Source organism: Stigmatopora nigra, chromosome 21, assembly GCF_051989575.1.
Source record: "Stigmatopora nigra isolate UIUO_SnigA chromosome 21, RoL_Snig_1.1, whole genome shotgun sequence".
Classification (NCBI taxonomy): domain Eukaryota; kingdom Metazoa; phylum Chordata; class Actinopteri; order Syngnathiformes; family Syngnathidae; genus Stigmatopora; species Stigmatopora nigra.
Genome location: NC_135528.1, coordinates 2,689,117 through 2,704,833, shown reverse-complemented (window position 1 = coordinate 2,704,833; position 15,717 = coordinate 2,689,117). Strand labels below are relative to the sequence as shown.

At 37.9% G+C, this 15,717-nt stretch overlaps 1 protein-coding gene across 5 annotated transcripts in view; it reads right to left on the bottom strand.

Annotated features, from left to right (window-relative positions):
- Positions 1 to 3,824: 3,824 nt before the first annotated feature.
- rbms3 (RNA binding motif, single stranded interacting protein) overlaps positions 3,825 to 15,717 on the bottom strand; it is a 209,944-nt gene continuing 198,051 nt past the window's right edge. For 4 of the 5 annotated variants that reach the window (XM_077743455.1, XM_077743457.1, XM_077743453.1 and 1 more), the window contains 3 exons: positions 8,621 to 8,710; positions 5,643 to 5,767; positions 3,825 to 4,713 (listed from right to left, as the gene is read on the bottom strand). In XM_077743455.1, the coding sequence (XP_077599581.1) occupies positions 4,710 to 4,713; positions 5,643 to 5,767; positions 8,621 to 8,710 (219 nt within the window). In that variant the 3' untranslated portion in view covers positions 3,825 to 4,709. The remainder of the gene's footprint in view (positions 4,714 to 5,642; positions 5,768 to 8,620; positions 8,711 to 15,717) is intronic. The other variant, XM_077743458.1, reaches the window with a different exon arrangement.

The window sequence follows — 15,717 nt, the reverse complement described above, 5'->3', positions numbered from 1 at the left end:
ATCTAATGTTAATAGGGTTTTCTATCTGGATAGGGTTCACATTACGCATGATGATGATGGTGCTTTGAGGAAAAGGATAAAAACTGCTGTAAATGAGAAACAATTTGGTAGTGAGCAAACTGACGCTGCTGTTGTGCCATTAAGAAAACTTCACTTTTGTTTGTTTCGCTCAGTCATTTTTCAGGTCTATGGGGAACTGTAATGAATGTGTAGCAGGAGCAAACTCATGCCTTTTTCCATGCATTGATTCTCCATTAGCAGAAATGATGCATGTCTTCCTATTTATGGTGTTTTTCCTCTCCTCTTTCATAATTCCATTACTATTGAATCTCAAGCCATTTCTGGGAATCGCTATTCTCGCCAATGTGCACATTTTGTATTATGAGTCCTATTTGGATAATTTATGTCAGAAGAACTTTATAGCTACACTATCGCCATAGCCACATTGATAAACAGAATTGCTCAGTAAAACAACACTTTGCACGAACAGGAGATGAAGAAATGACAGGAAAGAAATAAAAGTGGGACAGGGGAGTTGTTATGTGCCGGAATTTTATAGGGTGTAAAGCCAAGGTATGGACAGTAAATGGCAGATTAAGCGAGAGCAAACACACAGAGTGATTTGATTGAACATTATGAGGGTCACTGTTGTGAATGGCCACTGAGAGGCTTTAATAATTTGACCTCTTGAGCTGTGAGAACTCAGTAGAGGAAGGGAATGGTGAGACTGTTTAAAATAAGGGGTTTTGCCTGGGTTAAACAGATCAACAAAAGCTGAACCCGTTAACTAAGCTTTGCATTTTTTCCATGTTGTTGCGTAATTCAGTGAAGAATTAAGGGAAACACAATAGATCCAAAGCAAGCAGGTGCAATGAAGGTAAGTGCGAAGAAAAGCCATATGATGACAATCGATATTAAGCATGAAATTAACGAAAAACATGAGTAGTGTATGCATGACTGAGCTGGCTTGCCAATACATATGCAGAAGCAGGAAATTCTCCTTGAAAGCCAAGGTGGAATACAATAATCTCTTTGCCTTGGTTATCTCACAAGAAGGTTTAAATTTACTGTAATGTAAGACTAAAACTTTTTTAAGTGTGTGTATAGGAATGAATCTAAGCTCTCTCTCTCTTTCTCTCTATCTCTCACCCATCGGGTATAACTGTATTTAGGAAGCTGTTGTCTGAAGGACATAACTTTACACAAATAAAAATTCTGTATTTGTTTCATCCACCACTATTGGTTGAATTGGAAACTTATTGCGCCTGTTTTTTTGTGGTTCAAACTGTGTATTACATATTTGACCCAAATGATCACTTTGTGCAGCAGCGTCACACCCTATAGCAATTATATTTTACGACAGGGACTGACAAGGAACTGGTTGATGCTCAGGACATAGCAGTTCACTCTAGAAAACTAGTATTCTTAAAAACACTGTTCATTTTTTGGAGTTTTAGACCAAATCCACACCAAAAGCTACTAATTTTGCTTTCTCAATGCAATTGTGTCTGTGGTGTCATTATCCAAAATGCAGTGTAGTAACCCTGTACATAGGATTCAACGGATTTAACAAGTGAGTTGGGTTAGGTTGTGATCATCACCAAACATAATGGTCCCTTTTTTTCTCTTGAAGAAATTGTTATCTCGAGGGATACAGTAGTGGATCCTATTGTCCCAGGGGGGGGGGGGGGGGGGGGGAATTGGACCCGTCAAGCCTCATTGAGAGAATGACTGAGGCCGGTTTGTGGTTGTGCTTCTGCACTACCAAATAAAGAAAGTAGAGACTCAAAGAGGGCATGAGCAGGGGCACATGGGAGGGAATGACAGTGAATGGAAAACTAGAGAAAAGGATCATCTCTTGGCCTTTACACATTAGTGGTGTCACGAAAGGAAGGACAAATAAGGTCTTCACGTTCGTGGGTTGGGTGGAATGTATTCTTGATGTGGGCTCAGCAGGGCAGTGGATAGTCCTCTATGAGTATGTCATTGAAAAATAGCTTCTGGATTGAAAGGCGCCATGATTTGAGCTATGGTTTGTTTATTGTATTGGTTTCAATTGAGATTATGACTGACAAATGGGTCTAGAATAAAATTGAAATTAATTCCGAATTGATGCACCTTCCATTATCGCTCTTTTCAATTTAGTGTGCTAATTGTATTGACTAGGCGCCACAAGAGCACCATGCCTTTTTCAATTCTCTAGTGGTCCCATTCAACTCCCATTTGGCATCAATGGCACCTACTTGTGTGGTGGCATTTGGAAATAGGTCACCAGGGGAAAATGTGACTGCTGTGCAATTGTGGCCGTACACACAGCTGAATACATTTGCCGCCAATGAGAGTGGCTCCTCTCAGTCCCTTTAAATGTGGTACACTCACATCCCACATAGAGATCAGGGATTGAGTATAATAATTCATAGGGTCTTAGTGCATGCTATTGCCATGACCTTGAAGGACATTTACTTGACCAGTGGTCTCAAACCGGCCCTCAAAGGGCCGCAGTGGGTAGAGGTTTTCATTCCAACTCAACAAGAATACCTTTTGCAAGTGCAATCAGTTAATTAGAGTCAGGTGCTACTTATTTTAAAGACACCTGATTGGTTAAAATGTCGGCACTGGATCGGTTGGAACAAATTCCAGGACCCACTGCGGCCCTATGTGGAACCGGTTTGAGACCACTGTGCTTGACCTTTTGACCTTCTCACATATGTCGTAGAAAGTCAGAATCTGACTGTCTGTGTCAAGAACAAATTCATCAATAGAGCTATTATTTGGACTTATACAAACTTTCTGCCATCAGCTTGCTATTACCATGGATTTACTACCTTCAAGGGCATACCTTGTTAGTACATAATGCAGTAAATAACCCTCATTCATTCGAGTATATTTATAACAACAACAGAGATTAAAAACTGGGGCTTTTCAACCAAATTCAGTATGTAAATAAACAGCCAACTTTAGAACATAGGGAAAAGCTGAAATTATTATATTTTTTTTGTGGGGGAGGAGAGCATGGTATCCTAAGTAACATTTCCTCAACCAGTTTACATGAATTTCCCTGTACGACGTTAGAATGCACCTGAAATACTTTAGTGAAAATGAAAATAGGAAAACTGCCACTGGTGCCACGTCATGCATCAAAGTACGGTTCGACATAATATGTGAGTGTGTGTGTGTGTGTGTATGTTACTATGTTATGAAAGGATTCTTAAGGGCTGGTCCGGCCATCAAGGTCAAATAAAAAAACACCAACAAGAGCACAGCAACAACAACAAGAACAACAGCAATATCAACATCAACAACATCATTAACATCAACAACAACCAACAGAAAAAAATGAGACAGGAAAAAAAACCTCTGTTTCAGAGTGTATCTTCATCTTTGGTATAAAAATGGCCATCCATGGGCTGCATTTGATCCACAACTAGGAAAGACTACAGAAATTGTCAACAATTTCCTCTATTGCTTTTGCACTGATTGATCTCAACCATAAGCTCCTATAGTCTATCTACTGCTTTTGTTTCACTGCCATTTTTTTGTAAGGTTTTGTACATTTTATAGATTTTTTTTGTCTTTTTTTTAATAGGATTTGCAGTGTGACAAGCAAAGCGGGCTAAAAACATCTTAAAGCTCGTAAAAAATGTAAAATGTGGCAGATAAAAAGCTGTAATGTCATTGACAGCAACACTGCTTCGTAAATAATAACGGTGACCATAAAAAAAGCGAGTTCAGCATTTTTTCTGGCAGGCTGCATCTACGATGCAACAAGTTTCCTTATATTTTTCTTTAACCTCATTGTGAAAAATCTCTTCAGTGCTCAAGTCTTTTCGCAACAGACATTTACTGTAGTTCTTTTTAACACGTAGTTAGTTACCTCTGACATAATCATCCTCAAAGCATTCTTCTTGTGACAAAAAATGGGAACAAAAAGCTTTTCTCTACTAAATCTGTACATCTTATGTGATAGATTTCTTTTCCTCTTTAAATGATTCTTCCACACTTTCTTGGACCTTCCAAGTGGTCCAAAATACCGATTAGCTAATGTTTCTGTTGTCTTCTTTGTTATAATCTTTTTAACCCTTCTCCACCACCACCAACCAAGACGTCAGACTTAAACTTGCAAAAAAGTCTCTGGCGCCCTTGAAATTAAGGCCATGAAGATTCAAGAAAGAAAAAAATCACTGTTTTCAAATATATCTAGAAAAGTAAAATTTAACACTAAAACATAAAAAATATTGAAAACAACATAGCTTAGTATCTGAGGAAGACAATCTCTGTGTGTATCTCAAACATGACTGCCCATTTCTAATTATAAAATAAATTCACATTCAACCATTCTTTTGTGTGACTTTTTTTTCATGGTTTTTTTTGTCATTTTTTGTTAAATTGTTGAGATTTTTTTTGAGAAAATTTTCTAGCATCAGCCCAGCCTTTCAGGCAGGTTTTCACACTTAACAATTTCATTTCTTTGCACTGTGCCCAACAATATTCCAAACCTCTTTCTCAGCCTCCATTGCTTCCTTGTTTTTCCGCCTTAGGTGACCAGGTAGAAAATGAAAAAAGTGTCTCTCTTTTAGTGCCTGGGCAATCTGGAAGCAATCTCCTTTTTTTTTTTTTACCCTTCCCATACGTACCGCCCTCACATTCACAGTGCAGCCACCTTATGTCTCAAGGCAACGCTGTCACAGGAACATTCTCTGAGGCCGTTACTATCTGATGGGAAAGGAGAACACATGCAGAGAAGAAATGAAGTTTCAATCCAAATCTTCAGAAAAAATAAATAGAACTAACATTCCATCCTGGGGATTTGAAACTAAAAGAATCATGTTTAACAGCATCATAATAGTTCAACTGCTGCTGGTATAATTAAAAGGAATCAATGAACTATTTAACTTGATATAGAATTATTCAATTGTGTTTGCAGTATATGTACTACTATTACGACTTCGGAAGAATGTGGTGAATTTTTTGTGACCTCGACTTTTGTGATTAGTAAATTTGATAACTCAAAGCCTGTAACTGAATTCCATCACAAATTGCAAGATGTGCTGGGAAAACAACATCTGACTGGTCATGATGAAAAGAAAACACTTATAGTAATCACTCAAATATCACAGTTAATGTGGCGTGATAATCGAAAAATCGCAAAGCAGGGTCACCCCTATTATAACTTACATTTCTTTTCCTTCAGTGCTGAGTTCTAATAGCAAGAGTTGCCCCTGCTTACGAGTTTCAGCGTGAATTTTCACATTTTTCTACAATAAAAATGTATGTATTCTTTTTAATAATTAATAGCAGAAAAAAATTGCGAAGAAGTGAATTCGTGATAAGTGAAGTCGCAATAATCGAGGGAAGACTGTAATATGTAAAAACAATTGAACATGATAACATGCTACTCCCAGGAATATATAGCATGTAAAGGAAGCCTTGTTAGCTCATTGCTATGTTTTTAACCCTCTCTTTGAGATTTAATCACAGTTCTGAGTGAGTTGTATCGGTGGCTGCGTCAGTTATGTTCTCACCATAGAGAATGATTACCGCATTTAGGTTCTCTTGCCTTGGTTGTTGTTTTGGAGCAAACCAAACAAATGTGAACACGTCTTATAGGTGTTTTTTTTTCTTTTCTTGGTTTTTAGACTTACTTGGACTGGTATGAGTAAGCAGAGACGTGGTCGGTGGCACCATCAACTTGAATCTGTTGCTGCTGACCACTCACCTCCTGTGATGAGGGAGCCACTGTCTGAGGGGAAGGATCTGTCACAACTCCCTGAAAAAACATATTAAAGGTGTGCGTTTGAAATGACAATAACACCAAAAATGTGTACAATTGTTCGCATTTCTCACCTATACACCTTATCCTATATGTAAAATCTCAAAATACTCACAGACATATGTGTGTGTGTGTGTGTGTGTGTGTGTTTCGGTGTGTGTGTGTGTGTGTATGTATGTATGTATGTATATATATATATATATGTATATATATATATATATGCATGCATGCAGGCATGCATATATATATATATATATATATATATATATATATATATATATATATATATATATATATATATATATATATATATATATATATATATATATATATATATATATATATATATATATATATATATATATACACACACACATATATACTGGTAATGACAATAGGACTACAGAGTATAACCTTGATAATACAATTGAGGTCAAAGTGTCAATAAAGACTTGATAAGGTCGATTGGGCTCCATATGAAAGTCCTGCTGACTTGAAATTTAACATTTCATTTATAGCTCATTTCATTTATAGCTAAGGGTAGTTTATTTAAGCAGTAAGAAACATTTCTCTACCCATACCCAAATGTCATTTAGTTAATAATGAAGCTAATCAGGAAATTGAGATGACAAACAACACTTTTAATTAAATATGTACCGTGTAGAGGCAACATTATTTCTACGAGGACACTGTGTGCAAATACTTATTTGGTATGCAAATGAGAATAAACGACAAACATACTTGTGTTTATTATTTCTCTTGTTAAAAATGCGTACAGCGCTGCAAGGGATCACAAACGAATCTCTTATTTTAGAACTATGTTTTCCCCCTTATCGTGTCAATCACCTTTAACAAGCTTTCAAGGATACTGCAAGCTGTCTATATATCAACCCTCCAGACACCACATGATGCATTGATATACACCCTGCTGCTAATGCTGGCACTGAGTGGACACTGGTGAGAAAGATGGAAACGGTAAACAGGGGCCCGAGGCAACACTACAACTACATCTCTCTGCTGCCACCCCATCCTGCATGTGCCTTTGAGAGAATAGAAGAGAAACTAATGCGTCTGTCAGGGGGAAACTGTCATTGTCTGTGCTTGCGGGGGTAGACAGAGCGCTACACCTGATAGATGTGTGGTTTTCCAGCTACCTACCATTCCCAACAATGTGTGTGTGTGCGTGTTAGGTGGGAGACAGCAGCGACTATACTGCATCTCACTTGAGCTCCTGTCATCTGACACGCGAGTGGATAGTCCATCTAAATATGACCACACTGTCAGTTGCCAGACAGCAATTCAACTCTTCCACATTCACGATTTGTCATCTGCTCCACGAGCTGCTTAAAAACAATTTTAGAAATTCTGTGAAGGGCATTTGCAAATATTCTTCTGGTACTAGACATTGCTAACATGAAAGATGACAAAGACATGGATAGCCCATGATGGTGTGCAGATCCCAGTCTGGCAAATGAAACAAATATTAAATGTTGTAAAGCAAGTGGCCCAAAAGAGGCAGCATTGGAGTTTTTTTATAGCAGTAACAGTCAATGTCCAATGATCTTTTTTTCAATTCATTTCATTTTCTGAACCGCTTTATCCTCACTCGGGTTACGGGGGTGCTGGAGCTTATTCCAGCTGCCTTCGGGCATGAGGCGTGGGGACAACACCCTGATTGGCCAGCCAATCACAGGGCACAACGAGACAAACAACCATTCACGCTAACACACTTATACCTAAAGGCAATTTAGAGTGTCCAATCAGCCCACCATCCATGTTTTTGAAATGTGGGAGGAAATTGGACTACCCAGAGAAAACCCATGCAGGCCCGGGGAGAAGATGCAAACTTCACACGGGTGGACCGACCTGGATTGGAACCACCACTGTGTGGCCGACGTGCTAAGGGCTAACCCATCTATGGGCAAACTACGGCCCGAGGGCCACATCTGGCCCGCTAGGCCTTTTAATCCGGCCCGCCGACGTTGTCCAAATAATGTTATAGTCTTATTTGTTTTTCATGTTTTACAGCCCCTCTATCTTTTTTTTTAATTACATTTAAAATTTTTCTTAATACATTCCTTTATACTTTACTTTGTACTTTATACTTTTTACTTTCATGATGAGTGATGAGTATGTTAATACTTAAGTCCTTTTTTTCTGTTTATGTTTCATATGTACTGTTAACGGATGCAGTTTTTTATATGTATCGTATCTTGTGCCGACCCGGCCCATCTGTCAAATTTTTAAAGTCAATGTGGCCCCCGGGTCGATAAGTTTACCCACCACTGGGCTAACCACTCAGGTGGCGGGCCAAATCCAATTATCTTATATCTTTGAAATATCATCCAGAAATTGAATCTGTATTGTGTGATTTTTTTATAATGGATTTTAAACAAAATAAGATCAGTTAAAGATTTTTTTTTAAGTGTTTACATTCCGAGTTGTTTTAAGATACTAATACTATAACTACTAAAACTAGTACTAATAATTTAAATACAGGATTATTTTCAAAAGGCAGAAAAGGACACATTTCTTACCTTAGTCAGTATGCTGACTAAGGTAACATTATCCTGGAACAATATGAAGCTATAGCAAAAGAGTTTCTTGGAAAACTCCTGACTCGGCTTACTTTGCTTGTACTTTGTATTCATTGGTAGAAGTTCAGCGTATTGGTTTGTAAAATGTGAATGATTAACAACTAATTTTAGTAAAAAGCTGAGAAATAAATAAATAAAAACATTGTATGTATGTGTGTGTGTGTGTGTGACTGGGCTGTCAGGACTAATAAAGTCTTCTTATGGCCTGCTGATTATTGATTGCAAGGATGGGTAGGGTGCATGGAGGTCTTACTTCGACAGGGACGGCTGTTGGAGGCACAGGAGTGTACTGGGGAATGTAGGTCCCTTGCATAGGCGCTGCTGCAGCGGCAGCAGTCATGTACTGAAACACAGAAATAAGGAACATTAACTTCCCTTCAAAGAATGATTTTGGACGAAATACGCCTTGGAGATTTCAGCACAGGGTCAAGGTAGTTAAGGTTATACTGAGTGTTCAAGTCAACAGATGTAAAACTCAATTGAAAATACTATGTTGTTTCAGATTATATTGAGATTCCAGATGTGTATTTAGTGATACATATTATTTTATATATTTCAAATATTTACATGTAAGTTTTAAGATTTTTTTTAAGTTGGTTTTTTTTAAGTTGGTGTAAAAAGTTCAAGAAGCTCTTCTAAAAGTCATTGGAAAAAACTAATTTCAATGTACCTGAAGTCCTATGGAGGGCGCTAAAAGAATATCAGTGTACTCTCTCATGAGGGCCAAACAGAGGAGCATGTGAGGTAAATGAACAAAGAGGAGGAAGAAATGTTCTGCTTTACCATCAAGACTTCAGAGGCAAGCAAATATGCAGGGCCACAACTGCGGAAAAGATGGAAAATGGAGAAGAAAAGCAGCTAAAGGAGATGAAATAGAAGGTCCTTGCCTGTGGCATATATTCCTTTAGTCATGCTTCCCCATGTCCCTTTAAACTGGCTTTTAACCTCGCTCCATGATGGCTATTTTACAGATGTGACAAAGGTTGGGTTACATGACAGCCATGGGGCTTTTTCATGCAGTAGAAAGAGATTTGAGCACACCATAGGATGTTTTTTTTCCTGCTCATCGATTGTCTAGCTGTGTGCACCTCTCTATGGGGCGCCGTATATGAAGCAGCACATGCTGATGGTGACGGAAACATTTTCTCAAATTCATACAGGGTTTAAAATGTAATGAGGAAAAAAATAGCCACAATATTTTGTACATTTACCACAATTTATAGAAAGTTAAATACATATTTGAGTTAAATATTTCTTAAATCTAAATTATACATCTCAATTTTAAATTCCAATATTAAACTCGACATACGAGTGCCCCGACATACGAGGGATTTGAGATACGAGTAAGATTTCGGGCAAATATTCATCTTGAGATACGAGACAAATTTGGATATATGAGCATAAAGCGGATGCGAGAAGCTGCTTATAGGGACATCATGGCCACTGTCTCTCTGGTCGCAACTCCTTCGTGTAACTACGAGTACTTTGACACATGTGGTCCATTTCCTTCATTCTTTTCCAAAGTGTTCATTCCTTTTTCTACCACTAGTATTTTTTTTTCAACAGCAGACCACTGTAGGATATAAAAGCAGCATTTGGCTGCAGGCCCGGTAATGTCGGTGAAGTGTCATTACGAGCACTGTTGCTAATGGATCGGGTATGGCTCCATCGCTCGTTGCTAATGAGAGCAGCTAAGGCCATAGACATGGGTGATTAACGCCCCTGACTGTTTCCGCAACACACGGCCGGGAGGATGCCCCTGGATGGGAGGAAGTTGCTATGCATTATTCTTATTCCAAAGTGACTTTAAGGTTATCTCACCTTCCTGACTGTCACGGTAAAAAAAAAGGCTGTGGTGGAGTATTCAGACTCTGTGACACATTACGTCGTGCTTCTTTTCTGCTCACTTTCCTGTCACTTGCCTTCCTCTCTTGTTGCCATCGCTCAAAGGCCCTACGAGATTGTTCAAGTGACCTTCTCTTTGGAAAATCTGAATTATGCATACCAATTTATACTTGATTTATATATATTTTTTGTCTTTAACTTCCCTTTTTACTCATTCAGCCAACTCACCTGTGAGAGCTTCATGAAAGCAAATGAGGGGAAGAAGGAGATAATTAGCTATATCAAAATGTACCTTTCAAAAAGTGACGGTTCATTTGAAATGTTATATTTGGCTTCAGGACTGCGTACGGAATTTAGTTAGTCTATTTCAGCAGTGGGGTATCAGAATTCAAGAGTAGGGCTTGGTTTCATACTGGCTTCATTTTCAATTTAGTGAAAAGAAATGGATTATTATTCATTCATTCATCTTTTCTACTGCACATCCTTGTAAAGGCATGCGGGGGTTGCCGGAGCCTATTCCAGCTAACTACGCGCAAGACTGGTGACCATTCACCCTTATAATCGTATGGGAATTAAGCCCACGTGTGCCCACACCAAAGTCAGGCGAGTGAATCACTACATGATCAGGTAGTTCAATGGATTGTTGGGTTATTAAAAAATATTTTCTGTCCTATTCCAGCTCATCAATACCTCTGTATCATTTAACAAGAGGCTACATTCAACAACATCAAACATGCCTTATGTCTTCTGGTAAGAAATCTACATACACCTGAAACAGATGGCTATGCATGTTTGATTGCCCTATAAAAACATGGACCCCCCCCCCCACCAAAAAAAATCCACTTCAAGTGAATATAATTTACATACATTTGCTATTTAAATTTTGATTCCCGTACATTTTCTGCACCATTTGCCGTCATTTGGGTCAGTCTATTTTTCAAATGAATAGACTTTTTATGATCATATATAATTTGCCTGGGCTTTTATATTTGGCATATGATATTTGTAATATGGTAAAACCTTTATATAAAAGAATAACTATATTTTTAAATTTTTTTTAAATGTGCCAAGATCAAAAACAACTTCATGTGAAAGGGATTACTCATTTTTTTACTCGGAAATTGGGGGAAATTCGTCATTTCCTCCAGAAAGTCGCCATATCAGGTTCAAACACTTTGCCAGGAGTGATAAGTTTCCGTTAAAATGGCTGACATATTTATACCATTTGTTTTAGATTAGTCAGAAAAAAAGGATTTGGTTCTAAAATGAACTTTGAGTAACTGATATTGTACTGCATTACCGTATTTTCACGACTATAAGGCGCACCGCATTATAAGGCGCACCCTCAATGAATGACATTTTTTCCATATACAAGGCACACTGTATTATAAGGCGCACTGTATTATGAGGCACACTGTATTATAAGGTGCACTGTATTATAAGGCGCACTGTCTATTTTGGAGAAAATTTAAGACTTTTAAATGCGCCTTATAGTCGTGAAAATACGGTAATATAAATCAGAGATAGAATAGGGTAAAATAAATCGGGATAATAACAGAAAGTGCTATGCACACATTCGTCTTCTTGGAACACTGAAGCTGTCAATTTCACTGTCATCATGGCAACGAAAACCTGTGTTGTATATGCTTTGACAGAAAAAGGATTGGCACAGTGGAGGGAAGGTCACCTCTTGTCATGTCAAACACAGCTGCCTGCACGGAAATGTGCACGCAAACACATATAAAAAACAAAAAGCTAATAAGTGAATCCACAATGTAATCACAATGCATGACTGATATACTCTTGGTTAAGTGCTGTGGTAAACAAATGAACAAGACTACAATACCAATCTACACTATGAATCACCAAGGACTGTTGATGACACATTTATGTCATCTAGAACCGGTCAGCCTAAGGTGCTTTGGTTTTCTGTAATCATTTTATGGTAGACAACAAAATGAGCAAAACAAAACTCCAGATTGTTTAAGGCTATAGAGCAAACCCGTTAATAACCAAGAGACATAGACCTCCTTTAAACACAACTCATGCAGGTTGTGTTTTGACAACTATTTGATTCGGCGGTACCTGACACAACACAGGGGAGCCCCATTTTGCATCTAAATGAGATTTAGTAAGCGGTGAAACAATAAGAGACACTCAGGAAACAGGTTTTTTTCTGTTTAAAAGCAATAACACCACAAGCATGCATAATAAGAGCTAAAATCACAGAGTAACTCATATGATTTGACATTATGGTGATATATTTCCAAAGAAACCAATAATGTACCGTATTTTCACGACTATAAGGTACACTTAAGTCTTAAATTTTCTCCCAAATAGACAGTGCGCCTTATAATACAGTGCACCTTATAATACAGTGTGCCTTATAATACAGTGCACCTTATGTATGGAAAAATGTCATTCATTGAGGGTGCGCCTTATAATGCGGTGCGCCTTATAGTCGTGAAAATACGGTACTGCCAGAAAACAGCTACTTCACAATGTCTATATAACTGAAGAATGAAACACTGGTAATGTATTAGCGATTGGCTATCAATTATGAAGTTGATAATTACAATTAGTTTTTTAAATATTTTGATTTTTCCAAGTATATCCATAATATGACAGCTGCACTTTGAAAAAAATACCTATTTGCCTCATTGGTGTATGTTGTATGATTGATGTCTTAAGTGACATACAGATGGCAAATAATAATGTTGGATGGATCGATATTTATACTCCAAGCCTTCCTTAATCATGAAATTGATTTCCACAACACAAGAAAATAATATGATACCACAACATCAATACTGTTCCCCAAACCTAATGCAAAATTACACGCAGACCAAATCAAATGATTTCCCGTCTTATACATTACTGATCAGTTGTCACAAATCCATTGCAAGACGGAGATTTAAATTCTCACAGTTTATCAAACCTTTAACGTGCTGAAAAAAAGATGCATTCCAAGGGCTTGACAAAACAGACTGATTCACACTTCTTTAGTACAAGATGAAGTTATTCTTGCTTTTCCTTCAAAATAGCCTGAACTGATTGTCAACAGAACAGATTTCTTGGAAAGTCATGGTCACCAAACCAGAACATTGGGTTCTTTGTTTTTCTTAGGATGAGTAAACCCGCAACCATCCACAAACTCTAGCAGCCAAGGGTATTCAGAGGTGTGGCGCTCGCTTAAGAGGTCACTGGCCTTCACAATAGCCACAATATCAAAATAGTGTTGTTGATGTGTTGGCCAGATAGCAACACTAGAAGTTCTTGCTTCATCATGGGATTTGAAAAGTAGTGGACCAGCCAATTGCAGGGCACAAAAAGACAGACAAGGATTCACACTCACACTGGAGGCAATTCAGAGTGTTCAGCCAGCCTACCCTACATGTTTTAGGGATGTGTGAGAAAACTGCAGACCAAAGACAACCAACGCAATACCGAGGAAAACATGTAAACTCCAAACAGTGAGGATTTACCGTAGATCAAACCCTCAACCCCAGAACTGTGAGGCCTACACGCAAATTAATCGGCTACCAGGTCACCAATGTACTATTAAAGATAGTTAATTCAATTCACCTGAAACTTGCATTATTCCAAATTCATTAAGCCAATTCTGATCTAAAGACATGAAACTGAATCTAACCAAACAGTTATGGAAACATCCCATGACTCAACACAAATATTTACTAGACTCCATATTGGATTCCTGTCACATAATGTATAAAATAAAGAAAGAAGGAAACATTTTTATGCTGTGCCAAATTCAATAAAGACACATTTTACTTTTAACATCCATTTCAGTTTGCATTATTTCAATTTTACTTGAGTTTAATCAGTAACCGTCCATATGTCTTTTCTGTAGCTGTATTTCTGAGCGTGAGAACAGTTGCCACCTCTGTCTGTGGCAAAGTTATTTGACCAAAAGAAGTTGGTTGAAAACAACTCCACCAACATGTGCATGCACTTGAGGAATCTGCTCTGAGGAGCTGGGATGTCGAGTCCACTTTATTTTAGATGTCTTTTTTTTCCCAGCTTTCTCAACCATTTACTGTGAAACGTTGTCTACTTGTGGCTTGTAAAAGACAGGAATATAAAATGTGGTATCAAATGTTGCAGCTCACCAATAGTGAAATTATACACGTTCATGTCACATTGCCCCAGGAAACCAAAAAAGACAGAAAGCAACAGAGTAAAGAAAATTGAAATTTAAACAAAAACACCTGCCTTTAAACGGCTATTTTCTCCAAATACAAATCACCAGACCTCAAAAGCCACCATAAATTTAATCCCTACTGTTAGCACAGATGGGGCAGATTTCCTGGGGGGGATAATTCCTGACAGAACCAACACAGCATCACAGTTACTGACAGCTCACCTTAAACACATTGGTAACTGTAAAGCACTGTTTCAATCACACATACACCCACATTGTGATTAAACATTAAGGCAGAGCAAAGCTTTGCCCCAGGCATGAGGGTTAAGGCAGGAAGACTGGTGACAACTATAAGCCGCCGAGATCCAGGAATGGCGGTGGTTCTTGATTTAAAGGAAGCGATTGTGAGCATGCGTGTGTCTGTGACAGTGTGAGAAAATGAAGGGGAAGAGTGAAAAAGCAACAAGACTGGAAAACTGTCTCATCATAGTGAAGTTTTTAAGACATTTTTTAGGAAGTGGTGAAGAGAACAGGTATGGTAATTTAAAAAAAAAAATTACAGGCGCTTATTTTTACTTTACACATTTGGCCTTCATGCCAAGAAAGCCTGGATTGGCATTACTGAATAAAATATGAAGAGTTGTAAATAGTTTCCTAACAAAGGTTTATTTACCATATTTTAACACCTATAGGGCACACTTAAAAGTCTAAAATGTTCTCTAAAATGGACGGGGTGCCCTATAAGTCGCTATTTGGAATGATTGTATCGACGCCAAAGAAAATTAATACACATATTTTTATGCAAATGTAGGTATGTTTGAGAGGAGAAGTTGGGGGAATGAATGAAAGAAAATGGCACAACTTTTAACTACCCTAGAATGTTACAGGGAGTAAACTTTTCTTCAGACACATTCTATCCTGGAATCCAGGAAACATTTTCAAAAGCAAAGAAAATCATTCAAGGCCCAAGTGAGCTGCTAGATCTCAATCCAATAAAGCAACTTTAGCCTAAAAAATGCTATACATTAAACACCATTGCATGTCAGAGTTATTATATGTTTTTAAACTTTTAAAGAAGGGTGTACAAGGAGATCTGATGAGGCTTGAACTGCTATCCAGCCAAAATAACTGTGTTTTATTACTCGAATTACTGTAAAACAAAGACTAACGTCGTGTATCGAAGGAAATTACAGTACTTAATTTCAAGCCTTAAATTGTTGCCCAGAGGTTATTGCACAGCTCTAATGCTCTTCCTGTATATGGAGTGCATTCATTATTGGCAATCAATTTAAGTGGTGAGTAATCTTTGAGCATTCCTGCTGTAACATATGATGTCAGTTCTA